Source organism: Cydia strobilella, chromosome 6 (genome assembly GCF_947568885.1).
Source record: "Cydia strobilella chromosome 6, ilCydStro3.1, whole genome shotgun sequence".
NCBI lineage: Eukaryota > Metazoa > Arthropoda > Insecta > Lepidoptera > Tortricidae > Cydia > Cydia strobilella.
In genome coordinates, this window is record NC_086046.1 from 2,383,488 (window position 1) to 2,410,221 (window position 26,734).

The window sequence follows — 26,734 nt, forward strand, 5'->3', positions numbered from 1 at the left end:
ACCCTGGCATGTTGTTGTTAGAAAAGGACACACTTCGTTCGACCATAGAGTAACTGATACTATAGCGTTACTGTCATAGAAAATTTTGTAACCCCAGTAAATTCACTGCCATCTGTCGACACACTTTAAAACTAAAAATGAAGATTTATAAAAATACGATAGAATGTATTTAAATATAGATAAATGATTTTTTTTATTTGCATTTATTATTTTTATGATTTTAACCCATGTTCTTTCACTGATATGCGTTAAAATTGTTAAATAACAAACGAAACCGTCAACGCCATCTATACGACTGTAGGCCAAAACTAGTAGCGCCCTCTGAACGAGAATCAAATTTTCTTGATTTTCGAGGCACGTTTTTTCCTTAGACTGTATCCATCTATTACGGAGTTATATCTATCTTTGGTTCGACTATCCTCTTGCTGGTCCCGTTTGTTTGTATATTGCTTTGCTCAACCTTAATGGTAGCTAAATACGGTTCAAATATAGTTTGTCAAAATACTTCAATGTACGGTCTTGATATAATAGCGAGCGTACGAGAGCAATAGGGGCAGACAAGTTAGCAGACCCTAACAGTTAGTTATACATGTAAAACCTTAACCTTGTTGTAGAAATGTATAAGTTTCACGCTGCGTTACATGCTCGTTGCTCGTATTAATAAGTACATATAAAGAAATAATGAACGATAATACCATAGAGTAACTTATACTAGAGCGGTACTGGCATAGTAAATTTTGTAACCCCAGTAAATTCACTGCCATCTGTCGACACACTTTAAAACTAAAAATTAAGATTTATAAAAATACGATAAAATGTATTTAAATATAGATAAATGATTTTTTTTTAATTCATTAATTATTTTTATGATTTTGACCCATGTTCTTTCACTGATATGCGTTAAAATGGTTAAATAACAAACGAAACAGTCAACGCCATCTATACGACAGTGGGCCAAAACTAGTGGCGCCCTCTGAACGAGAATCAAATTTTCTTGATTTTCGAGGCACGTTTTTTCCTTAGACTGTAAACATCTATTACGGAGTTATATCTATCTTCGATAATACGATACCCGTTGCCGAACTTCTGCACGCGCCGCACACAGAATGACGTAGCCGCGACTCTCACAGCCTTTTAGGACCACTTGCGAATTAACTAACTCAACTGTGAACAAAAGATACTCATATTAGTTATCAATGCTTAGTAAAAATGTATTCAACAGACATAATATTAATATTGTCTTCGGTTACCGCGATAGTTACTCATGAAATAAAACTATGAAAACGGATTATATCGCGTATATTGAATTTATAATACATCCCGACGTTTCGAACTCTTTACAGCGTTCGTGGTCAACGGGTGACCCGGGTGGGTGGGTGGTTGTCACCCGTTGACCACGAACGCTGTAAAGAGTTCGAAACGTCGGGATGTATTATAAATTCAATATACGCGATATATTGTTTTTACATACTGTTCTACATACCTATTGTTTTTACATAACTGCAAGTTTTCTGGCACTATTTATTAACACACCTTTAATTGTTACTAACGATTGAAATCGATAATTCATATAGATACTTTCAAATTAAATGCTTTAATGTTTAGGTTTAGGAAACTGTAAGTCTACAATATTACTAACTACCCTTGTACCTAATGTTACATATACGACTGTTTGTTTCTTAATAAATAAAATAAAATTAAAATAAAAAAAACACATTTAAACATTTACAAAAAAAACATCTTCGAGAACGCTTTATTTATTTATTTAATCGAATGGCATAAAAAGTCACAAATAAATCGAAAATATAACAGGTATGTCACAGGTTTATATCCAAGGTTCTCAGCCATTGGGCTGCGTCAGGGGTAAGTGAGAACAGGTCATCGGGGCTTCCGGGGTAGGCTCTGAGGGGGCACTCCTGGACTATGTGTTGGACAGTCTGCGACTCGGCGCCACAGTCGCATCTGGGCGAGTCGATCCATCCACAAAGATGTTTAAAATGTGCGGTACGGCCGAACCCTGTCCGCACTCTATTCAGCTTGCACCATTCATGTCGCGGGAGACTGAACCCCTTCACTTTCACACCGGGTGAGATAAGGCTACTAACAGATAGGTCTGTCTTTGACTGCCAGTCAGAAGACCACTTTTCTTTAAGGCTGAGTCTGGATTCTGTTAGAGTCTTAGCCAGCTTACAAGGTGGGTGACGTGATTTGAGTCGATGATAATAGGGGTTAAGGAACTCTTGACGCCCGGGGAGGACCACTGTAGTTATAAGTTTTTGGGTTTCCCTTAAAAGGGCCTCTTCCCGTCTCAGTCTGGCAGGAGCAATGTTACATAGGACCGGGAGCCAGTAAGTTGGAGTGGAAAGAATGGTGCCAGAAATGCATCTCATCGACTTGTTGAGTTCCACGTCGACTCGGTCCGTGTGCGCACTTTCCAGCCACACCGGTGAGCAGTAATCGGCAGTAGAGTAAACGAGGGCCAGGGCTGAGGTGCGCAGGCAGTCTGCATTCGCTCCCCACGAAGTACTAGCAAGTTTATTGAGGATGTTGTTCCTGGTTTGCAGTTTTCTACCCAATTTTGTAAGATGTTCTTTAAATGTGAGTGAACGATCTAAAGTGACTCCCAAGTACTTAGGGGCAAAGTTGTGCGTCAGTCTTTTTCCCTGCCAGTGTACATTTAACTCGTAGTTTGCCAGCTTGTTGTGGAGATGAAAGCAGGTGACTTCAGTTTTTGCGGGGCTAGGCGTGAGTCGCCATATTCGCAAAAAGGAGGCCATCCTCTCCAGGTCTTCAGACAAAACTAACTCGAGGGAAGCAAAGTCTTTGGCTTGAGTGGACAGCGCTATGTCGTCCGCATAGATGAACTTTCTGACGTTGGTGATGGGAAGATCATGGATATATAAGTTAAAGAGTGTAGGAGCTAGAACCGAGCCTTGGGGGAGACCGTTATTTAACTTTCGTTGCCGGCTTGATTTGTTGCCAAGGAGGACGGTAAAGAGCCTCTGCGCTAACATGTTCGAGATGAGTTTCATGATCTTGATGTTTGGGACTACGGAGAGGAGTTTAAATAGTAACCCATCCCGCCAGACAGTATCATAGGCGGCCGTGAGGTCGATGAAAGCAACGCCCGTTTTAAACCCCTTCTGGAAACCTGCCTCAATATGGGACGTGAGCGCTAGCACCTGGTCAGCGCAGTTTCTACCAGTCCTGAAACCAGCCTGCTCGGGTGGTAGTACCTTTTCTATTAGAGGCCCGATGCGCTTTAGCAACAGCTTTTCTAGGAGCTTGTAGCAACTGCTCAGGAGTGCTATAGGTCGGTAGCTCGAGGCGTCACTCGGCGATTTTCCCGGTTTGAGGAGTGCTATGATTTTGGTCTCTTTAAACGCTTTAGGGAGGAAATTCGACGACAAAATATCTGAGAAGAACGCAGCCAGCCAGCGGTGTGAGTTTGGGCCCAGGTTGAGTAGAAACTCGTTGTACACTCCGTCTGTACCAGCCGCCTTCCCTGGTTTCAGGTTTTTGATTGCTTCCGAAACTTCTTCTATAGAGAAAGGTATGGCTAGGCTTAGGTCCGTTGTAAGATTTCGTTTCAGGGCTCGGAACTGGTTTTGGATCGTTCTGGTGTCTGTCTTCAAACTCTTTGCTCTAGAAGTTTCCACTATCCTGTTGGCGATCAGGTTCGGATGAATGTCTGAGCTAGCAGGTGGAGTCGATATTCCTTTTCCAGTGAGTTTATTTAATGTGCGCCAGGCTTTCCTACTGGAGTGTCTGAAGTCCAATTTGGAGACAGTATCTTTCCATTTTTCCTCGCGGTTTTGATCCAGTGACTGAAGCAACTCAGCTCCGACATCACAGTCGCCCGTTTTGATGAAGTTTTCATAGAGGCGTTCGATTTCCTTGTTCCATTCGGGAATGTACTCCTTTCTATACCCACGCTTTACATGGGACTTGGCTGTTTTTAGCAGCAGGCCTACGAGGCGTCCGTAGTTTTGGGCGGTGGCAGGAATAAAACGAATGCAGGAATCCACTTTCTTCCTGTAGGCTTGCCAATCAGCCTTGTTAAAGTTCCATCTCGGGAGTGGCATGGAGTTGACCACAGGTATTTTGATGCCAACTTCCGAGAGCACAGGGCGATGTTGGCTGTTAGGAAAGTCGTGTAGGATATTCCTGGTGGTTGACAGGGGGAGACCATTGCAGTCCCGAGTGACGAAAGTCAGGTCCGGGTTATAATCTTTTTTCCACCGCGCTGAGTGAAAGGAGCCTTTGTCTTTGGCGTTAAACACTAAGTGTAGGTTGTTACCCTCAGCTGTTCGAGAACGCTGTACAGTAATAACATATACTAATCTATGCGCTATACATTGTAGCGACATCTTGTTACCATTCACTGAAACATCACCAACTCGCAACCAGTCAGACTCACAGCGCCATCTATCGAAGACCAGCGTCAACTGTACAACACCGCCATCTATCATCCACTTTACTTACTAAGGAACGCCGTATGGGCGTTTTCATCATCCAGAACATGACGGGGATGATGAGGATGTGACGGGGGCGTGTCCCCTTCGGCGCCACTCAGGTCGTCACTGAATACTACGGGGGCTTCGCTGCCGGCTTCAGCCACTAACGTTGCCAGCATTCCTTCGGCGTTTGAACCAGGAGCACTGCTTGACTAGACGAAAAAAAAATTAAACTTGTAAAAATAATTAATAACAATAAATAAATTATAAAATCAAGGTGTTTGGGTTATGAAAAGGTAAGAATAAAAATGCAAAAAGAGTCTCTCCGGCGGGGAATCGAACCCCGGTCTCCCGCGTGACAGGCGGGGATACTTACCACTATACTACCGAAGACTTGTAAGCGTTGTCGAAATTATTGAATGTATGTTATAATGAAAAGTACGAAGTAAAATACTTCAACATAAATATTTGATACAAGCAAAGATAGATATAACTCCGTAATAGATGGATACAGTCTAAGGAAAAACGTGCCTCGAAAATCACGAAAATTTGATTCTCGATTAGATGGCGCTACTAACCTCTGGCCTATTCTCGAATAGATGGCGTTGACGGTTTAGTTTGTTATTTAAGAATTTTAACGCATGTCAGTGAAAGATGGGAGACATGGGTCAAAATTATATAAAATAATTAATGCAAATAAAAAAAATCATTTATCCATATATAAAAACATTTTATGGTATTTTTATACATCTTCATTTTTAGTTTTAATTGCGTGCCGATAGATGGCAGTGAATTTATGTGGCTACAAAATTTACTATGACAGTACCGCTCTAGCCTATTATATCCTCTTTGGTAGGACCGTGGGCCTTAGGAGGGTATACTGGGTTTCCCTGTCAATCCTTTCAAGTGTAAAATCGGCTTACTTGCGACGCGGGCGGTGGAGACGCAACATCGCCTTCCCGCTGGTGTTTCGGTGACGCGTCCAGCCTGTCTTCCTCTTTGAGCGCTTTTGTTGATAGGTTCTTCTTCAATTGCTGTTAAATAAATTTGTATTATAAGTTACATTCCCAAGTAGCACAGATAGCTGAATAGCAGCCGAATAATGGAGTACGAATACGCTTGAAGCTGTATAAGAGCAGAATCAGCGAGTTTTCAGCTCTTATAACTCTTAAATGGGCACAAATTTAGGCAGCTTTAAGTTCACATAGCTGCTTAAGAGCATTGTAGAAGCAATTTAACGGAGTTATAAGGGGTAACAGGAGTTATAAGAGCTGCATTTTAACTGGTTAAGAGACCACCAGTTACCCGTTATTCAGCAAATATTTCACATGTACGCCCTAATACCGGGAAAAGTTGACGTTGGGCTGAATAACGAACGAAATAAATATTATACAGCTGTAGGACCACGGGTGTGTTCTTATATGTGTCTTATTACGCACCGAGCGTTAAATAGAACTAAAAGTGAGTAGTTATACAGCTATCTGTGCTACTTGGGTTGACAATAATGGTTTAAAATTGAGATAGAAGTCAGTCTATTTAGTGTGATTTCGTAAATTTAATTTTATACTGTAAACCATTTAGGAATTTGAACTTAACTTCTTTTAATACTATCTCTACCCGAAATAAGACAGTCGCAGCGTGAAAGATAGATAGAGACGGAGTACCACAGATACTATGTTAGACAAAGACAGTGATCTATTTGCTTTAGTTAGTTCACAGAACGCCAGATCCCAATTAAGTTTCATCCACGCTCCGCTTAGATCGTGGACGGTTAGTCGATGCGACCTTTCGCTCGTATAACACGTTTGTCACACGGAGACAGGACAGAGACAGATATATTTAGTTCAGTTTAGTTAGACAGAGACAAAGTTCACCTGTGTTTAAGAGTCGATAAGCGCGAAAGCCATGTGCCTATTAAGTTTCGTCCACGCTCCTCTTAGCTCGTGGACGGCCAGTCGATGTGTCTTCTCCCCGTATAACACACATTAGTCAGATAGAGACAGATAACTATGTAGCTCAACTTTGTTTTTAGGGTTCCGTACCCAAAGGGTAAAAACGGGACCCTATTACTAAGACTCCGCTGTCCGTCTGTCCGTCTGTCTGCCTGTCTGTCACCAGGCTGTATCTCATGAACCGTGACAGCTAGACAGTTGAAATTTTCACAGATGATGTATTTCTGTTGCCGCTATAACAACAAATACTAAAAACAGAATAATATAAATATTTATATGGGGCTCCCATACAACAAACGTGATTTTTTTGCTGTTTTTTTTTCCGTAATGGTACGGAACCCTTCGTGCGCGAGTCCAACTCGCACTTGGCCGGTTTTTTTATATATGTGTCGATGAGCGCGAACGCCAGATCCCTATTAAGTTTCGTCCACACTCCTCATAGATCGTGGACGGCCAGACGATGTGTAGGCGTGGACTCGGCGTCACCAAATCATCTTTTATATTGAAACTCGTAAGACTGACTGAGATATATATCTATTTTTAATTTTAGTTAGACAGAGACTGATCTTACCTGTGTTTTAATATAAGTGTCCATGAGTGCAAAAACCAGGTCCCTATTTCGTTTCATCCACGCTCTCCTTAGATCATGGACACCCAGTCGATTACGTCTTTCCTCCCGCAAAACACACATAGTGTAGACAGAGACAGCTCACCTGTGTTTTAATAAACGTGTCAATAAGCGCGAACGCCAAATCCCTATTAAGTTTCGTCCACGCTCCTCGTAAATCGTGGACGGCCAAGCAATGTCTCGGCGCGGACTCGGCGTCCCCACATTCGCGTCCGGGTATGAAACTCGTACAGACAGAGATAGATATATTTTTCTTCAATATTAGTAAGACAGAGACAGATCTCACCCGTGTTTTAATATATGTGTCGATAAGTGCGAAAGCCAAGTCCCTATTAAGCTTCGTCCACGCTCCTCGTAGATCGTGGACGGCCAAGCGATGTGTAGGCGCGGACTCGGCGTCCCCACATTCCCGTCCGTATGAAACTCGGCGGACGGAGAGGCAGTAGCATTTCTCCATTGGTGCAGGCTTCAGGGCCAAGGTCTGCGGAAAATAGTCATTGTTAATTAAATCATCATTTATATGTGACGTTTTCAACTAAAAGGTACCACATTGTCGGTTGTCGATAAAGTTGATTTCAAATTGAAGCTTTATGGAAATAGCGTCTTTATTGACAACCGTTAACAAGTACCCTTTTGGTTGAGAACGGCACATATTATCAACATTTTTATAATATATATTTTTCATTTCTCATGCTCTGAAAGAGGGTCATTGTTGTTCTAAAAGGTGTGCAGAAAATGATACGTGTCTGCACTAGAGCATTTTACGTTCGAAGTACGATTTTTTTAATTTTTTTACGATACGCAATTGAAATTTGAGTTTAAATGGATTTGTTATACAATTTCCATTCTATAGTTTGACTCTCCATTCCATAAATAACGATACTTTTGCCTGAATTGTTAATTGAAAGTACCCTCAAAAAAATACTATAAAAATGTATACTTGTCATGTTTTAAAAAAAACACATGCATTTTACTTTCCTCGTATTCGAAATGAAATATATTTTTTTAGTTTATTTAGAAAACACACAGCCTTTTACAAATAAACTTAAATAAGGCCTACAGTTTACTAATTAATAATTTATAATTTTATTCCATTATTAATATTTAAATCTATCGTAACTGCTGTGTGTCGACCGGATGGCATACCTGCGGTGTCAGCATGGTTGCATTTTTTTTTTTATGAAATAGGAGGCAAACGAGCAGACGGATCACCTGATGGTAAGCGATTATCGCCGCCCATGGACACCCGCAACACCAGAGGGGTTGTAAGTGCGTTGCCGGCCTTTAAGATGGGAGTACGCTCTTTTCTTGAAGGTTTGAAGGTCATATCGGTCCGGAAATACCGCAGGCGACAGTTCATTCCACAGTTTAGCTGTGCGAGGCAGGAAGTTTCTAGAGAAACGCACAGTTGAGGACTGCCAACCATCTAAGTGGTAAGGATGGTAATGTTGTCGCGTAGGGCGATGGCGAAAAGAAGCGGCAGGGATTAATCCGAACAATTCCTCGGAGCACTCCCCGTTATACACGCGATAGAAAATGCAGAGCGAGGCCACATCTCTACGCAGCGCCAAGGAGTCAAGCCGTTCCGAAATACGCTGGCAGTCGACAATTCGAGTCGCTCTTCGTTGGATGCGGTCCAGAGGGAGAAGCTGGTATTGGGGTGCCCCTGCCCATAGATGAGAGCAGTATTCCATGTGCGGGCGAACCTGCGCTTTGTACAGCTGTAGGCGGTGGGCCGGCGTGAAATACTGTCTCGATCTGTTGAGCACACCAAGCTTTTTTGAGGCTAATTTGGCCTTACCCTCTAAATGGCCGCGGAACTGGACTTCACTCGAAATGTCGACGCCGAGGATTCCGATGCTGGCTGCGGCAGTCAGGTGAGTGCTCTCAAAACGAGGTGACACGACAAACTCTAACTTTTTTGCGGTAAACGCGCAAACCTGTTGCATTTTTATCACCTGTCACTATGGCTGTTACTTTCGTACTTACCTACTTGTTAGAACGTGACAGGCATGGTGACAGGCGATAAAAATGCGACCGTGCTGAGCCCGCTGGTGTGCAAAAAGTTCAGTTGATAAATAAGACTAAGTGCGGGTAGTTCGAAAAACTCGCGCAGCCAAAAGATATCAACATTATCCACATCATTATCAACATTAGCCAGTCTTACTTCGAGATCATAGGGACAATGCCAAAGATGATCGAAACGTCGGAGGTAATTTTAAAACTTAACCATATGCAAGTCTCTTTTTTGTCACCACCATCGTTTTCAACCATATCTCAGCAGTGTTCCATCTCTAACACGACACAAGGTAACAAACAAGACCTTATCTCCTATAAATTAAGGTATAAATTCGATTGCAGCTCACCTCATCACCGCCCCGATCATCGGGCATAACCACCGGCGTTTTCAACCATATCTCCGCGTCGTTAAGGTCGCAATTCATATACCCTGTCGTCCAGTTGGCTCGGGGCCTTCTTACTAGATTGTCGCTAGTTTTAACTAGGGAAAGTCGATGTTTAGAACCGCAGGTGACGCGGACTCCAAGCATCTCTATGCCGCGTTGCATAGATGAGGAAGACCAGTAGAACACCTGAAACATCAGATTAAATTTTTCAGCACTACTTTTACTTATAGCTGTAAGCTTCTTTATAATTAATAGTCATATTTTGGCTAAGTAAACTCGAGTGAAATCCCCTAGTGTGCAAATATGGTACTAAAGTGTTGTCCAATGGTTAAAAGTTATGTGTGTTAAATAGCAAATCTACATTATCATAAATATAATTAGATCAATTTAGACATATTCTATAAACGAATAAAATGATTTGATTCCTCCAATTATAATAAAGTACTGTAATTGACTTGGAATTGGTTAGCGGTTTCCGTTCGCGCACTTTTATTAAAACGAAGTAGGAGGGATGTTTTTTACCGGTAACCGATACCAAGTCCGAGCGCCATTCTGTTATTGGATTGCAAACTGTGAACAAATGATCGTAAAGTAAGGTGACCGAAATATAATCTAGTTATTTAAAGTGAAACCGTGGTTTGATTTATCTATCTAGCGGCATTGGGTTAGTGTGTGTGGTAATGGTTTTACAAATTTCAGAAGTGGTGATACGTTAAGGGTACGTGATTCTTTTTTCTAAATACATATTAGAATTTTGTTCTTTATAAATTGACCCAGTTGAAAGTGATTTTTATTCGATTTCTACGAACGATATCATTAATAATTTAAGTAAATTTACTGAAATTAAATCTGAATGCAGTGCCAAAAATAATTGTTGTTGAAATTATAACCTTCAAAACCACGTGTAAAAAAAAAGCGTTCAAATTTTAACGGTTACAGTTAAAAGGAGTAATGAGTAATTGTTTGCCTCAATTATAGACTTGTAATATCTTACTTTTTAATATTTGTAACATTAGTGTGATTAGTGCTTTATTTTATTTTCTATATAAACAATGTTAACACGTTTTGTTGTAAAGTAAATGTAAACCTAAACAATACTAAATGTAAACAATAGTAAAATGTACAGTAGTAAAATGTAAACAGTAGTAAGATGTAAACAATAGTAAGATGTAAACAATAGTAAAATGTAAACAACAGTAAGATGTAAACAATAGTAAAATTTAAACAATAGTAAGATGTAAACAATAGTAAGATGTAAACAATAGTAAAATGTAAACAATAGTAAAATGTAAATAATGGGAAAATGTAAACAATAGTAAAATGTAAACAATAGTAAAATGTAAACAAAATATGATGTAAGTGAAATAAAGTGGCTATGAGCATATTAGTGTTGCCGTGTATTTTGTTTACAGCTACAAATGAGTGACGGAGATGAGGCGCCACTGCCGGCTGAACTCCAAGCCGAAGCAGTCGATGACAACCTGGGTATCGACGATGCTCGAAGACGTAACATACTACGAACTCGACGAAGACGAGCGTTGCGAAGCCCTTCACCACGGAGGGTGCTACGGCAGCGTTCACCGTCAGTGAGGTCACTCTCACATGTACACAGAAGTCTTACTCGAAGCCGGAGCTGTTCCTACGTCAATGAGCGGTGGAGCGGACACTACAACGATCAACGGGAATCTCGGCGTCGCAGCAGATCCAGGGAACCACTGCGACGCTACGACCGATCTAGGGAAGCCTCTCGAAGACAACTGCAATCATCGGCTACAAAAGATACTTTACGTGAGTTTTTATCTCAATTTCCAAAGCTGTTAGACAATCTTGGATCCTCTCATAAAAGTAACAAGGAAACTTTTTCGAATATCGTGGGCGTTCCCATGTATTGTACATATTGTCGTGGTCGACTCTCTTTATGCACAGACTATGATCAGTAGTTTTGTTGACTACATACTTGAATGACGTTCATGTGACATACGTGTCACATGCAAATAAACATACGTGTTTATGTAACAAAATATGGTTTATTAAATTTAAAATGCCGTATTGTGTGCCGAAATAATAGCTATATAATAAATCTTTCACACGTAGGTATTTTCTATAACCAGAAAATATTGTTTTAGAATGTTACCCGATAAAGACAAAAATACAGTTTCTGTTGCATTATTTACGTAATACGTTAATCGTAGGTATTTTCTATAACCAGAAAATATTATTTTAAAATGTTACCTGATAAACACAAAAATACAGTTTCTGTTGCATTATTTACGTAATACGTTAATTTTATTTCTAAGAACTTGAGTTCATATTCTTTTATTTATGTATTTATTGGAGAAACAAACAGTCTTTCATAGTTATACATAACACTGGAAATTTTCTTAAAGCTAGACACAGTTTCCTTAATGAAAATATTTTACCATCATGTTTAATAAAGTTTCTACAGAGTAAAACAGAGATTTGTGCAAACAAGAACAAAAACAATAACAACAATAATGAAAATAAAATGCAAGAGTATCAGTGTTAAAATTAAATTGTATATAAACTGAATACTAAAAATGTTTTGTCATTATTCTTTATATTTGTCTAGAATATTCGATATTCTAAATGTCAAATAACACGCTACTCAAATGCTACTGCGAATGCCAAGTAGTCTTATCATAATGGGAAGCTGACCTTTTGTTTTCGGACGTCACTGCCGTCACTGGTGTGTCGGTCAGGTCTCAACAGCTGACTACTCGTAGGCGTGTAGATATCTCGGACTCCCCAGTGAGACGTGACCGTAAGCTCCGTAACAAAATATGCGTAATCGGAGAGCTTACTTATACCGGTTTCTTTAGCCCTTCACTTGCGTATGATAAGTAAGCGATTTTAATATTTTGATTGAAGTTTATTGAAGCGTCATCTAGTGTTGAGTAGCTGCATTAGCTTAGTGTTAGGCGAGGTTTTGTGAAATAATTAAAGAACAGATTATGGTTCATAACCTTGACGTTATATTTTAAACCGTGTTATATGTTACCAACAGTTGATATTCATTCTAAAAATGTCAACCGGTAAAACCCTATTGGAATGGAAAGTTGCTATTAATGTATGCCGTGTTGTACTTAACTATGAATGTGTGAGTGGCGACACTGGTTTTCATACTAAAAAGCTGTCATTTCATATCCACTAGTTTATTAATTCGTGATAATAGCAAACGAGATGGGCATCCTTCGTCAAGGTGTTCCAAGCCCTTAAAAAAATGCACAAGTGTTCCTTAATTGGTCATGTCGCGTCAGAATGTTTTCGTTTCAGCCCAGACGATAAAAAAAAGATAATTAGTGATTGGCCAATTACGAAACAATAAAGTACCTAATAAATACATACAATAATAGCTTTTCGTTGGGGGACGAAATATGCTTCTTTAATCTTGGGAGCAACCTAAGCTCATATCGAAATAGCGAAGTTTAATTGGTACACTTAACGACAAAGCTAAAGTTGACAAAGTTAGTTGTTTAATCTCTAGGTTCATGTATAACTAACATATACTATAAATTGTATACGTTGTTTGTGTGTCCAAATGAAATGAATTGGTTATAACTCTTATAAGATCCTATAGGCTTAATGGAATTAGTAGCAGTAACAGTAAGAAATCACACAAACCATTCAGATGGGAACTGTCAGGAACAGAAAGAGGACAAAAAAACCAATGCGCTCGAAAAATAAGGGTTTTAAGAGACAGTACCATGCAATGTAAGCGAGACAGGGTAACCTGGCAATATCCCGCGCTGTGCGGGCCCGCAGTTTCTTCTTTTGATCGTCTTTCTTCTCGGTCTCACTGTTTAAGTCTGACATTGTCTAATCTTGATTGAAATGTATACAGGAATTAAGGTGGACGTTGATACATATGTATATGTATGTACAGTCAAGGTTATAAATATATATGCATTACCAGGGTTTCATAAATATGTGTACGCTCTTACACCTTAGACACTAAAGTCGTGTTCACATATTTTTGAGCCATTTGTCTGAGTCGATAATTTTGCCCAAAAAAAAAAAGTACTACAAATCAATTTGATAAATGTCGCTACAAATTAAAATGTTATTATGTTATGTTAAAATGTTATTGTGCATTCCGTAAGTTTGTCTACCTAATTTGAATTCTCCCCTCATCTACTCGAAGGTTAGCTGGAAGAGATTCCTTAGAGGGATAACTACGCCTTTGTACCTCTATTTTTGTAAATTTTGTGTAAACATGTATTGTGTGTGATTACTGCTACTACTAGTACTACTACAAATCACATAAATTCTATATAGGGAATTTGGTTAGTGAAAGATCGTGTGTCTGGAAAGAATAAGATACGACATAACGGAAATTCGGTACAAAATAACATATACAGTATGTATATTCAGTAGAAATGATACAAGTTCTGAAGAGATAGAGGATGGTGATTTTAGTAATAGTAACTGTAAGTAGCAAAGACATACGCGTGATGGATGTAAGGTTAAGAATTAAGCATTACGGATCCAAGAGAACATCGTCTAAAGATAAACAGCTGTAAAATGAGATAAAACTACGAAAATTTAATAAAAAAAAGGAATGATGGATATATTATGGATATATAGAAGGATGTTAACCTTTTTATTTCAGAAGGATGATATTATGGATATACGGATATATGGATATATTATGGATATATGGAAGGATGTTAACCTTTTTATATCAGAGGGATGATGGATATATTATGGATATATGGAAGGATGTTAACCTTTTTATTTCAGAGGGATGATGGATATATTATGGATATATAGAAGGATGTTAACCTTTTTATTTCAGAAGGATGATATTATGGATATACGGATATATGGATATATTATGGATATATGGAAGGATGTTAACCTTTTTATATCAGAGGGATGATGGATATATTATGGATATATGGAAGGATGTTAACCTTTTTATTTCAGAGGGATGATGGATATATTATGGATATATAGAAGGATGTAAACCTTTCTATTTCAGAAGGATGATATTATGGATATACGGATATATGGATGTTAAACTTTTTTCTTTCAGAGAGATTATATGGATAATAGGATGTCATAAGGATAAAATGGATATACAGTGTATATTATGTTTCTTATAGAAATAAACATACACGTTATTATCGATAATATGCTGGATTATAGATGATATGGAAAAATATGGTTATTATGGATAATATTATGGGAATGTGGATGTAATGAATATATGTTTATTACAGATAAAATGATGGAATATAAATGTTATAAACATATATGCTTATTGTGGTATTAATGATAATTACTAGCAGTCTATTTATTTGCAAGACTTTGTTTGATAAAAAAAAAAATAGGGAACTGAGTTTATATAGAGATATAAGGGATATAAAAATTAATCTACATGCAGGATGATTTAAAATTGTTTGTAATGCACGTAAGTAGCAAGTATATAAATAAAATAAATACATTAAAACTTTGCGAAAGTTGAAGAAATAATTTATTATGTGATAGGTATAGTATATTGAATTGAATATTTTGTTGTAAATTTAGCAATAATTATATTTATTAAAAACATTTTCTCTCTTGGGGGCTTTCACGAGGTCGTGACATGATTTGTCAGGATGGACGAATCTGTAAGCTTCTTTATAATTAATAGTCATATTTTGGCTAAGTAAACTCGAGTGAAATCCCCTAGTGTGCAAATATGGTACTAAAGTGTTGTCCAATGGTTAAAAGTTATGTGTGTTAAATAGCAAATCTACATTATCATAAATATAATTAGATCAATTTAGACATATTCTATAAACGAATAAAATGATTTGATTCCTCCAATTATAATAAAGTACTGTAATTGACTTGGAATTGGTTAGCGGTTTCCGTTCGCGCACTTTTATTAAAACGAAGTAGGAGGGATGTTTTTTACCGGTAACCGATACCAAGTCCGAGCGCCATTCTGTTATTGGATTGCAAACTGTGAACAAATGATCGTAAAGTAAGGTGACCGAAATATAATCTAGTTATTTAAAGTGAAACCGTGGTTTGATTTATCTATCTAGCGGCATTGGGTTAGTGTGTGTGGTAATGGTTTTACATAGCAAAGAGTTATTCAAGTGAACCAGGGTTATAGCATAAAGTAAGGAGCCTTACAGCAGCATCTAATATAATAACTCTTTACTAATAGCGTGCAATAAACCATTATTATTTATTATTTTATTATTTATTGAATAAGGAAACAAATTACAGTTTTTTTAAATTATCACAAGACCCATCGTAGGCAAAACCTTAAGGAGGTTTGTGTGCCGATGGGGAGTTAAAGAATAATATAAAGAAAAACAATATTATATCCTATATCTTATCATGAGTATGATTTTTAGTAACATAGCTTGTGTCGTTAGTTTTTAATAAGTGTATTTTAACGTTTTTTTTGTAAATGTGTTTTTTTATTATTATTCCAGATGTAGAATTACTCAAAATAACGTTTTATTTAATTAAAATGTTATTCTGTTTTTATTTTTTATTACAAGTATGTATTCTCAATGTGAAAATAAAAATTATTTAGATTTGTTCGTCATTATTTTTTGTAAATACCTACATTTAGCCACTGGCCCGTATAATCTGACATCATAACAACATAAATGTGTGTTTACGCAACAAATGTTACAACAAACATATATCGCAAGTTTATGGTTTCGATCGACGGCCAAGCAATGTTTACCTCGTATGGTTCTGGATAAAGTGTTTGGTTCAGGCACTAGCTCGCAACTCGCAAGCCATACAAACAGCTATCGCCATCTCGCTCTTTTTACGGCTATATAGTGTTGAGGTACATGGAGGTACAATAATATAGAGTTGAAATGGGGGAGGGGCCACATGACCGAACGAGATGCACTTATGGAACTTTCAGTAGAAGTAACAGAGAAAGCGCTATTATTGTTTGTCCTTGTCACAGTCTCCCTTTTTTTAATTCCCCAGCGTAAATTTAAATAAATAAATAATCTTTATTTGCTTAAAATATGGTACAATGAGATGGTATAGATAACATATTTCTGCACTAAGACATATGCATAGTATGGTATGCATATGCATAGTGTGGTGGTGGTATGTTTAGTATGGTTTATGGTGGGCAACAAATAACCCGACCAAATTACGGAGGTTGTTTTTTTTTTGTCCAATTGCGCATGTTCCATCCCTCACGGGCACACGCGTATAGCACATCTATGGGATCCTGCCATCTATGGTTGAGTACCAACTTTTTTATTTACCTGTAGAAATAAAACTATGAAAACGGATTATATCGCGTATATTGAATTTATAATACATCCCAACGTTTCGATACCCGTTGACCCCCGTTGATATAATCCGTTTTCATAGTTTCCGTTTCCGTCCGTTCCGTCCGTTTTATTTCATGAGTAACTACCGCGGTAACCGAAAACAATATTATTTACCTGTAGATTATGCAATGTAACCGCGGCACTGACTTCGCGATAGTGACGCGATAGCTGCAGTTTGCGCGGTTTAAGGTTTTGAAACACGCGTCCGCGGCGCGTGGGACGAGTTACACCTGACAGAATCAGCTTTAGGCTCTCGAACCATCTGAAAACGTAAATATAACAATCAGTGGCGTAACTAGGGGGGGGGGGGGCAGAGGGGGCAAGTGCCCCGGGCGCCATCCAAGGGGGGGCGCCAAAATGGGCAAAAGGCAGTAGCAGGGAAACTTTCGTCAGTCGTCAGGGGCGCAAACTTGGTGACTGCCCCGGGCGCCATATCCTCTAGCTACGCCCCTGATAACAATCTGTAACAAAAAAACCGCGATTCAACCCGTTCGCGGTCGGTTTGACAGCGCTAAACAGTTTAACATGCCATCATGGTTTTCACCAGCAGTTCCGCTTCACCAAAAGGCGCTTTCCGACAGCAAATGCGTGGGTTACTATCAGAATTACATAAATCACTAAAGGTATAATATATTTGAATAATTTCCTCGATTTCCCCAGAATCCCATCATCAAATCCTGACCTGATGAGAGTGGAACCAATAGTAAAATTAACGCTTTCATACAACAAAAAATGTTTTACTTTTTTTGTTGTTGTAACCAACTGTCTTCGAAAAGTCGGGGAACATGTATGCATAAAAACCGCTCAAGTGCGAGTCGGACTTGCGCACGAAGGGTTCCGTGCTATTACGCAAAAAACGGCAAAAAAATGACGTTTGTTGTATGGGAGCCCCACTTAAATATTTATTTTATTCTGTTTATAGTATTTGTTGTTATAGCGGCAACAGAAATACATCATCTGTGAAAATTTCAACTGTCTAGATAACATGGTTCATAAGATACAGCCTGGTGGCAAACAGACGGACAGACAGACAGACGGACAGTGGCGTCTTAGTAATAGGGTCCCGTTTTTACCATTTGGGTACGGAACCCTAAAAACAGTGAAATTAAGAACCACATCCTTTTTAAAGTCAATTAAAATCTAAACTTTACCTTAAAGTACTTCCATATAATAGTAGAATAGGTCCGTCCCTCTCAATAGGTTTCGTTTCCATACTTATGTGCAGATCCAGATTCTGAGACCGGAAGGCTCGGTACGAATCATGTTCCTGAAAAAAAAAACAGTACATTACTTTAAGTCCTATATCGCATGTTCATGGCTTTCGTCTTCGCACGACGCAATGCAATGTATCTTTATCTTACTCCTACGCATGCACGCTAAATATCTCTGTTTCACACACAATAAGCTCGGGTCGCATATTATACGATGTGCTCGGCTCGGCACTGTTACCATCTTTATCTCACTCTAGCACCTGTTAGTTGCACGTACCTGGTTGCTAGAGTACTCTGGTAACCGCGTGGGCGCGCATGGCGCCACGGCACGATGGTCGCGCGGATCACCGACGCATAGCCAACCGAGTTTCACGGATAGTTTGAGGGCTGGAACCCGCAGCACGCGACAGTCGTCGTATTTGCTGGCCGTACGGACGAACACGTTCAATTCGCCGAGGAAGCCAAGCTTGCCTGAAATTATTGCCACAATCATACTCACAAAATATTTCATTAACATAATTTGTCAATTAAAACTAGCAAACTTTTGAAGTTTTGTTCGATATCAGAGAACATCCATCAGATAAATGACAAACTAAAAAAGGCTCAGACAATTTTAGAAACTTGTGTTCTGTTTCGTCGTTGATCTACTTAATCTAATCCAAAATAAAATCAATTATTTCAGATATCTTGAAATGTGTATTTGGGTATGTTTGCCCTAATATTTTTTTTGTAAGTTCACCTAGCGAATACACCACAATAGAGGTACTAATTTATAGCACGTAATTCATGGTTTTCGAAACGGGTAAGTACTGTTTTTTACTGTGTAAAGTGGTGTCAAGTCAATCCAGTAACACATCTCAAAATTGACCATCCACACCTTGCATCAGCCCAGTACCCAATCCTACCACGCTTGCATCCAACCCTATCATAACTTACCATGTCAACTTCCCATATATCGCATTTAGTCGTCCATGCATTAGTAGACGCACTTTTTCCGACAACGCTTGCATTCAACCTAATTACTACTCACCACTGGTCCAATCCAGAACAAGATCAGTCCACGTTAACTCCATTTTTTCATTAATATTGATAAAATCCCCAAAAATTGGCCATCCCTTTCTTGCATCAGCACTGTACCAAGCCCTACCACGCTTGGGTCCAGCATAATTTTTTGCTTACCATTGGTCCAGTCCAAAACCAAGTCCGTCCACGTCAATTCCATTTCTTCAGTAGTATTATAGGGGTCCAGCGATACATGTAGAAGACATGTGAACTTCCCACAATTCGCAGTTAGTCGTCCGTGCATCAGTAGGCGCACTTTGTCCCAAAACGCGAGCGGCGCTGACGGGTCGAGAGATGGGCGTGATACTTGGTCGAATGCTAGGGGAAAAAAAAAGAAGATTTTCAATATCTTACCCGCCACAGCCACAACTATTTCATACAACACTTAATATCCTTATGCTTATCGCTATGAATGAAGTAAATTTTTATTTTTCTTGTTCGGTCAATTAGTTAAACCATCAGTAACTGCATGACAATAGTATATGGCGAAAAGAGAACCGTATAAACAATAAGCAAGGGGAGAGCGAATCGATATCAATTTGTAGGAGATCTTAGAACAATATTTTATTCAGATGTGAAGAACATCGCTTTTACCTACATCATTCGTGTTTTTTTGTTCTTACATTTAAGAAGCTACACAGAATACACAAATCACAGAACCTTGTATGCTTTCATTGATCTTGTGATTGCATTTTATTTGCAAAAATAACACACATTGCATACTGCATAGCCACAAATGGTCAATTTGACTATTGCTTGCCAACTGAAGCAAAACAGCTTCAAGCTATATATTAGACTTGGGATAACCTTAATTACAGGCTATAAAATAAACTTACATAAGTTGCATTGTGCGATAACCGGCTCCCAACAAGGTCCGAACGCGTAGCTAAACTCCGCCATCTCGCAACACAAGTCATAATACCATTTTAGGGGCATCATGCTTCGTTCCAACTCCATCTCACCCCACGGCCCGCCTTGGTCTATCGTTACTGTTCGGACAGCTGAAATAGAGTAATAAAATTTAAATATCGGTTAGTGTTTTGAGTACTGACTCTGTGAGCTGTAGACTTCGAGCGAATTCACCTTGATTGACAGAATAATTCCTTATAATTATCCAAGTTGCTCACAAAACTTCAGTAGGACTATAGGACTGCCGAACAGACATACGAAATACGAAAGCATTTTTGCCCAATCTGAGACGGAGACGCTTCGCTGGTAAAAAATCTGGGAAAGGGGCCTAAAGTGTTCCCCTAGACTGGATACCTTTTTTATTTCTAATATTTGAGTGGAATATATCAAACACGCTGGGGAAATACCATCTAACATTGTCTATAATAACTGCAAACCGCTTAAATAACAAATGATTTACCATTGGTGTTAAGTAAATATAAAAACACAACATCCTGTAAATTCGCTGAAGCAACGGCCATGATACTTCAAAATTAAGTCAAATACTTACTGAGTTCAGTTCATCTAAGAAAGGAAGAAGTTTTGAATGCCTCGCTTGTTTAGTATACATATAAGTGACAATTATGACCATTTTAGGTTTCGACTGAATCTCCATATAGCAACCCCTTCGTGGGGTTGGTCTAAACAGCTTTTTGAATATACCTCTAGGCGGTGGATGCTCCTCGGCGCCACAGAGAGAACCCCACAATCGCAGTGAGCTCAGCCGTAGCAATGGCTGCGGAAAGTCTCGTAGCAACAGCTGCCACTGCGCGCAGTTAAGGCTGATGGCGCGACACCACAAGGTAGTGAATTCTACGCCGTCTTCGGGCCATGGGCTGAAACATGACGCAAAATAAAAAGAATTGCTTCATTTAAGTGGAGGTGGGCACATTACTCTTACAACCTAAAAATTAATACTGTTAGGTTAGACTATTTGGAATTCCTAAAAATTTATGACAATCACAGCTTGATTTTGATTCAATTCAGCGCGGTCGTAGTTTTAAACTTACATTATGTAACCCTTTTCAACCATTATCTTTCAATTGGGTGCCGTGACCAGGATGATCCCTCTTAATATAATAGCAAATAAAAAATCATGTAGGATTTTTAGCCCGTATTACACGCAGGAGAACCGAACATACGTTATACACCCGTATACTCTGGCAAACCCACTTTGTCAGTAGGAAAAGGCGGAATATTCAAATTTTCTGCGGAAGAATAACCCTTCGCGACTATATTTTTTTATTTGCCGCCGTTTTTCTACTGACGGAAATGGCTTGCCAAACTATACTTCCTAAAGATTCTTGTTCCTAAAGAATCCTCTTAACACATTCGCGGAGACGAATGCTATAGCAGTCACGTAGTTTTTTGTTTCCTTTGGCCTATGACACATGACGTCACTAGGCGTCCGCAAACGTGTCTGGCTTATCTTTATCGGTCTCACCTGTCCGCGTCCAGCTCTCTCAACTTATCCTGCGCTCTCAGTCCATGTATACTCGGATCAGCCAACGCCAGCAGTCGGAAGCCGCTCAAACAGCACGCGACGAGGCGAGTCCGCGGCGGCGGCGCGGCGCGGCAACGGACGACGTAGATTTGTGCGTCCTTTTGACTTAGAGCTGCGTACAGCTCGTCGATTTTCCCGGCTGGGAGGAATAAGTGAGGCTTGCAGAGCTCTTGGACCTGTTATTATTTAATAAATTAATCATAATGGGAATATATCGCGAAACTCTGCGAAGGGGGCGCCACAACCACAATCTGAGGGTCTATCGCGAAACAAGAAAATCGAAATTTCGTTATCTAACATCTGACACTCTTGCACATTCGAGCGATAAAGATACAGATAGCGAAATTCTGGATTCGCGTTTCCCAGTAGGTCCTCTGTATACAAACCGCCTTGATGCATCAATGTCAAATTGTATCATCTCTGAAAACTTGTAAAAACCTATTAAAGGTACAGTATGTATAAGTAATGGATTACTAAAAAGGCTGGTGTTGCACTCTGGTGGCAGAACATTGCAGTAATTTCTAAAAATCAAAAATTCGTTTTCTTAGTGTACAGTCAAGGAAACATGCCTATTTGTACTTTATCGTTATTGTGACAAAACTGTACGATATCAATTCTATGGATGAATAACCTGTATTTCATCTAAAGTTTTACGAAAAATAAATTTATTTACCTTCGCATCCAACATGCTCCGTCGCTTTTGGCTCTCCTTATACTCATCTTCTAGCAATTCATAGTTATCCCGTAGCTTCACTTCGAACGGGTCGTCACTCATTTCTATTAGGACCTCTTCAATCTAACGACAAAAAAATGAATATATGTCAATATAGACAATAGAATAAATGAGGCATTTTCTATGAAAAGGGACCTTATTGTCGATGGCGTTTACGCCATTATTAACGATGCTCCGATATAAATACAAAGAACCGACCACGAAACCTAGATTTAAATAAAGACATTCATACTTAAGCAGAATTGCTATTCAGCTTTCATTTATTTTTTGATCATTTGATAAAGCACCTTATAACAAAGCAGCAAAGTCTAACTCACCTTGATATGGAAGTCGCTAGGCAGCGTTTTCTCGCCCTTCGTCTTCCCAATGCCATGTACCTTCTTGAGCCACTTAAAATGCGACACGAAGTCGCCCTGCACCGCGTCCGCGAAGCGATGCTTGTATGGGAATATTACTCTGACTGATTCTACGGTCACCGCCCTAGAAAATAAAATAAAAATAATTTTGATGAGTGATGACTAGTATTCATTGGTGGACCAGACGTAGATAAAACGGCTGTGACTTGGGACATTAAAGTGGGGAAAACGGAAAACGAAAGCGCTACGAAACACAACTCTAGACAAAGTGGACTACCTCATGAATCTATTGAAACTGGATAAATATTTCAATACAGTGCAATCACTGTTATCATAATTATTGATCAAGTAATGCTATGATGCGGGTTAGTTACAATTTGGTGCCTTGACGAGGATTATTAAATTTGAGGATCTTAACAAAACGAAACTCTATTCCAAGGTACGGCCTCGCCCCGACTTCGCGCGGCAGCGAACGGGTAGGTGGGGACGAAAGATCGGATCGCTGTTTCTCGCTTGCACCTACGGCCGCCGCTCGACGCTGCCGCCGACACGCGATGGCCGCGGGGCCGTAACCCTCAAATGTGATAAGCAGGAAGTGCATAGAGGCGACAAAGCCCTCAGCTGCACTCCGTTCCACTCTAACCTCGTGATCATGTTGGGCCCTCTCCTGTGTGTAACCCAGGGACCGGCCCGCTATCCCTTATCGGGGTTTTATAAGGGTATTGCATAAGGCTTAACTCACCATACCCTTTGCCAGACGAAACCCTTTGTTTTGGTTTTAAAAACCCTTATATAAAGCTACCACATTTGAGTAATCGGTAGCCCAAATACCCTTACAAAACCCTTATCATCCGCTCACCAACACCTTGCATATTGCTTATAAGGGTTAGCCTTATAAAGGGCTTCCCTTTTAGCATATAAGCGTGCTAATTTAAGTCATCTACCTTGTTCATAAAGCACACATTACTTCGAATCCGAGCGATCGTCGGCGGCGACGGCGGCGTTCTTTGACTAGGCACGTATTTTCTTTCCTTTTCATACACTACCGTAGATATATACTAATCCTGTCTCTTTCACGCAAAGGGAAACCTTTATAAAAAGCGCTTAAAGATAAGGGTAACCCTTATTAAGAGCTAGCCTTATTTTTGGTTAGCTTTTCGGTAAGGGTTAGTCAAAGGTAAGGGTATGAATAGGCTTGCAGTTCAAAAAGGAAAGTCTTTCAATGTGTTAGCCGTGTTTAAGTGTCACCCATTGAAAGGGTTTTATCGCGGAAAGGGTTGTCCGCTCCCTTTTTTTTTTTTTTTTTTTTTTGATGACCCAGGGGGAATCCTTTATGGATCCCACTGGCCCGGGAGAAGCCTAGTGGGTATGTCCGACTCCCACGGACTAAACCCCCTGGGGTGTTCCGCCGCGTGCTTTGTAGACGGGGTTTCGGGAACTCGGTTGTAGACCTCCGATACCCCGTCGGCGATGTTCTTGCGAACCCATTCTTTACGGCCGCTCTAGCAGCTTCTTCGTTGAAGGCTCCTCGGAACACTCGAGGGCCTTCCAGCTCGAACCTGTTCATGCGGGTGATGGAACTCCCGACCCATCACCCGCTGGGTCCCGTTAAGGCGGCATTATCCTTGATGCGAAGGCTCTTCGCCGCCTACCTGGTCTCCTTCGGCGCTGAGGGAGCGAGTTCGCGTCGTCCTCGCGCGATCGCTCTGCCGCTTCCTTTTGCGTTAGAACAGTGACGCTAAAGGAAGCCACTGCCGCCCATGCCTCCTCACTGCTGATCATACGGCGTATTAGCGCCGGCAGTGAGAGGTCTCCTCCCACAGCCGCGGGTTGTCCGCTCCCTGGTGTAACCTTCTACTGTGATAACTTCGTCTTCGACCAGGATTATCCCAGTTGAGGATCTTTCTAAAACTTACCAAACCCTGTTCTAAGGCAACACAAAGCCCTCAGCCGCACTCCGTTCCACTCTAACCTCGTGGTCACCTTTGACCCTCTCCTGTGTGTGACCTTCTACTGTGATCACTTCGTCGCCATTATCTTACAAAAATAATTTTAAAAGCCCGAGATGTTTCATCGTTAAGCTATTGAAATGGGAATTGTTTGTGGGTTCATTACAATTTGGTGCATTGATCAGGATTATCCAACTTAAAGATCTTACCAAACTCTATTCCAAGGTAGTACAAAGCCCTCAGCCGCACTCCGTTCCACTCTAACCTCGTGATCATCTTGGGCCCTCTCCTGTGTGTAACCTTCTACTGTGATCACTTCATCACCGTTAAGGATCATCTTTAGCTGACTCCAGACTATGGATAGCCCGAGTTTGTGGTCGTAGGAGACTGTTAGGTCGTCTGGAGAAAAAACATTTTATTAGAGATGTTTCAGAGAGAGGTTTTAGTTTTATTTTCGCGACTATTGATAAATATTTCAAAATATTTTATCACATTATTTCCTAACTTGTAACTAATAAACCAAATATGTAGTAAAATCTTGAAAGTCAAATTTCTGCAAATTTATTTTAAGTGGCAATAAAAAAAGATATGTCAAGATTGTTTACCATTTTTCTAATGATAAAAAACGAGGTATAGTAGAGAATGCCTTTTGGCATTAAGTAAAAAATCTACAAAAGGTTATATTTAAATCTGAAATAATTAAAAACTATAATAAACACTTACCAGTAACAAATATCATATTATTCTCCTTCGACAGCAACAGTCCCAAGCTCGTCTCCCCCTTAATCCCCACCCTCCAATCCAACTTACTCTTCTTTCCCCCACCCCCACTTCTTCTCTTCCCCAACTCCTCCTTAAACCCTTTCACTGCCTTCACGAACTCTAGTATCTTCAGGTGTAAGTTGGCGCTCCATTCACAGTCCGTAGTTTCGAGGAATTGGAAGTCTAAGAGTAAAGAATTATTTTCCTCGTTTGGTGTGTGTTCTATTCTCGCTAAACGGACGTGGAAAAATGATTTTGGGATCTCGTCTGAGCGTTGACATTGGAAATTGCCTGAAAAGGAATAAAACCCGCTTAGTGAAATTGGTAAATCTGTGGTAAGTTCGCCCTTAAGGGTCTCCGGCAAGCTCGGTTCTCCATACAAACGTAGTTCCGTTCTCATATAAAAACGACTAGCTAGATTGCTCTGAAATTTTGTACTTACAATAGGATAAGGTATATCTATGTCTGTAATTATTAGTGTATGTAGCTTCAGATACCATAGTTAAAAAAATACAGCGTACTTAAGTTTTTCATACAAAACTTGTTTTTGTCTAGTTCGTTTGTTTTATAAACTGGAGCTATATAAACTAATTTCAGACCTAGATATACCTCATGTCACTGTATGTGCAAAGTTTCATTATAATCCACCAAGTAGTTTTTTAAAATGAAAGCGGAACTACGTTTGTATGGGAAGGTGCAATTTGGCCGAGCGAGTTTTATTTAGTTAATCCTGTTTAATTTCTCGTGTTTCTTTATCTAACCCTACTAATGCTATAAATGCGAAATTAACTCTGTCTGTTCGTCTTTCTGTTTGTCTGTTACCTCTTCACGCTCAAACCGCTGAACCGACTTAGATGAAATTTGGTATGGATGTAGTTTTAGGTCCGGGGATGGACATAGGATAGTTTTTATCAATCATCATCATCATCCTGTTTTAAGCGTCTACTCCGCAAGCATCTTCTGTCAGAAGAATTTAAATAATGTTCTCCATCTTGTATGTACTAATATGTATTAGTTTATCTTTTGTATATCATATAAGTATTAGTATTTAATTATAATATTTGACTTTTTTTGGTTCTATTTCTCGTTATAATTTATGAATCTATCCTGCACCAACATTTATGTCTCTGTTTGACCTAATGGTTGACTGGTAGAGAATGCCTTTTGGCATTAAGTCCGCCATTTGTACATTTTTCTTTGCTTGTGCAATAAAGTTTAAATAAATAAAATAAATAAATAAATCATCATTCCCTCTAACGGTTGGGTCTACAAGCTTACCTTTAAAAGGTACCATGTCCACAACCTTTACTCCCGACACTACCGCCGCGCCCCGCACCGCTCCCCTCTCCACCGTCATTGCATCAACTCTCGTCATTAAACACATGTTTTCATTCAGTATCAAGAAGGCATTAATATGCGACAATGCTACGTTGATG

General features: G+C 39.6%; 1 protein-coding gene and 1 non-coding gene across 2 annotated transcripts in view; both read right to left on the minus strand.

Annotated features, from left to right (window-relative positions):
* The window catches only part of LOC134741923 (protein hobbit), a 59,059-nt gene that overhangs the window by 17,759 nt on the left and 14,566 nt on the right, over nucleotides 1-26,734 (minus strand). The window contains exons 14-29 of the mRNA XM_063674791.1: nucleotides 25,260-25,589; nucleotides 24,746-24,935; nucleotides 22,549-22,711; nucleotides 22,172-22,294; nucleotides 21,439-21,674; nucleotides 20,658-20,830; nucleotides 19,883-20,047; nucleotides 19,164-19,364; nucleotides 18,262-18,455; nucleotides 17,925-18,040; nucleotides 16,888-17,035; nucleotides 9,404-9,628; nucleotides 7,324-7,518; nucleotides 5,381-5,491; nucleotides 4,486-4,669; nucleotides 1,073-1,164 (exon numbers count right to left, since the gene is read on the minus strand). Of these exons, the coding sequence (XP_063530861.1) occupies nucleotides 1,073-1,164; nucleotides 4,486-4,669; nucleotides 5,381-5,491; nucleotides 7,324-7,518; nucleotides 9,404-9,628; nucleotides 16,888-17,035; nucleotides 17,925-18,040; nucleotides 18,262-18,455; nucleotides 19,164-19,364; nucleotides 19,883-20,047; nucleotides 20,658-20,830; nucleotides 21,439-21,674; nucleotides 22,172-22,294; nucleotides 22,549-22,711; nucleotides 24,746-24,935; nucleotides 25,260-25,589 (2,846 nt within the window). The remainder of the gene's footprint in view (nucleotides 1-1,072; nucleotides 1,165-4,485; nucleotides 4,670-5,380; nucleotides 5,492-7,323; nucleotides 7,519-9,403; nucleotides 9,629-16,887; nucleotides 17,036-17,924; nucleotides 18,041-18,261; nucleotides 18,456-19,163; nucleotides 19,365-19,882; nucleotides 20,048-20,657; nucleotides 20,831-21,438; nucleotides 21,675-22,171; nucleotides 22,295-22,548; nucleotides 22,712-24,745; nucleotides 24,936-25,259; nucleotides 25,590-26,734) is intronic.
* Trnad-guc (transfer RNA aspartic acid (anticodon GUC)) lies at nucleotides 4,779-4,850 on the minus strand. Its single transcript has one exon. It is a non-coding gene; the product is annotated as a tRNA-Asp (tRNA).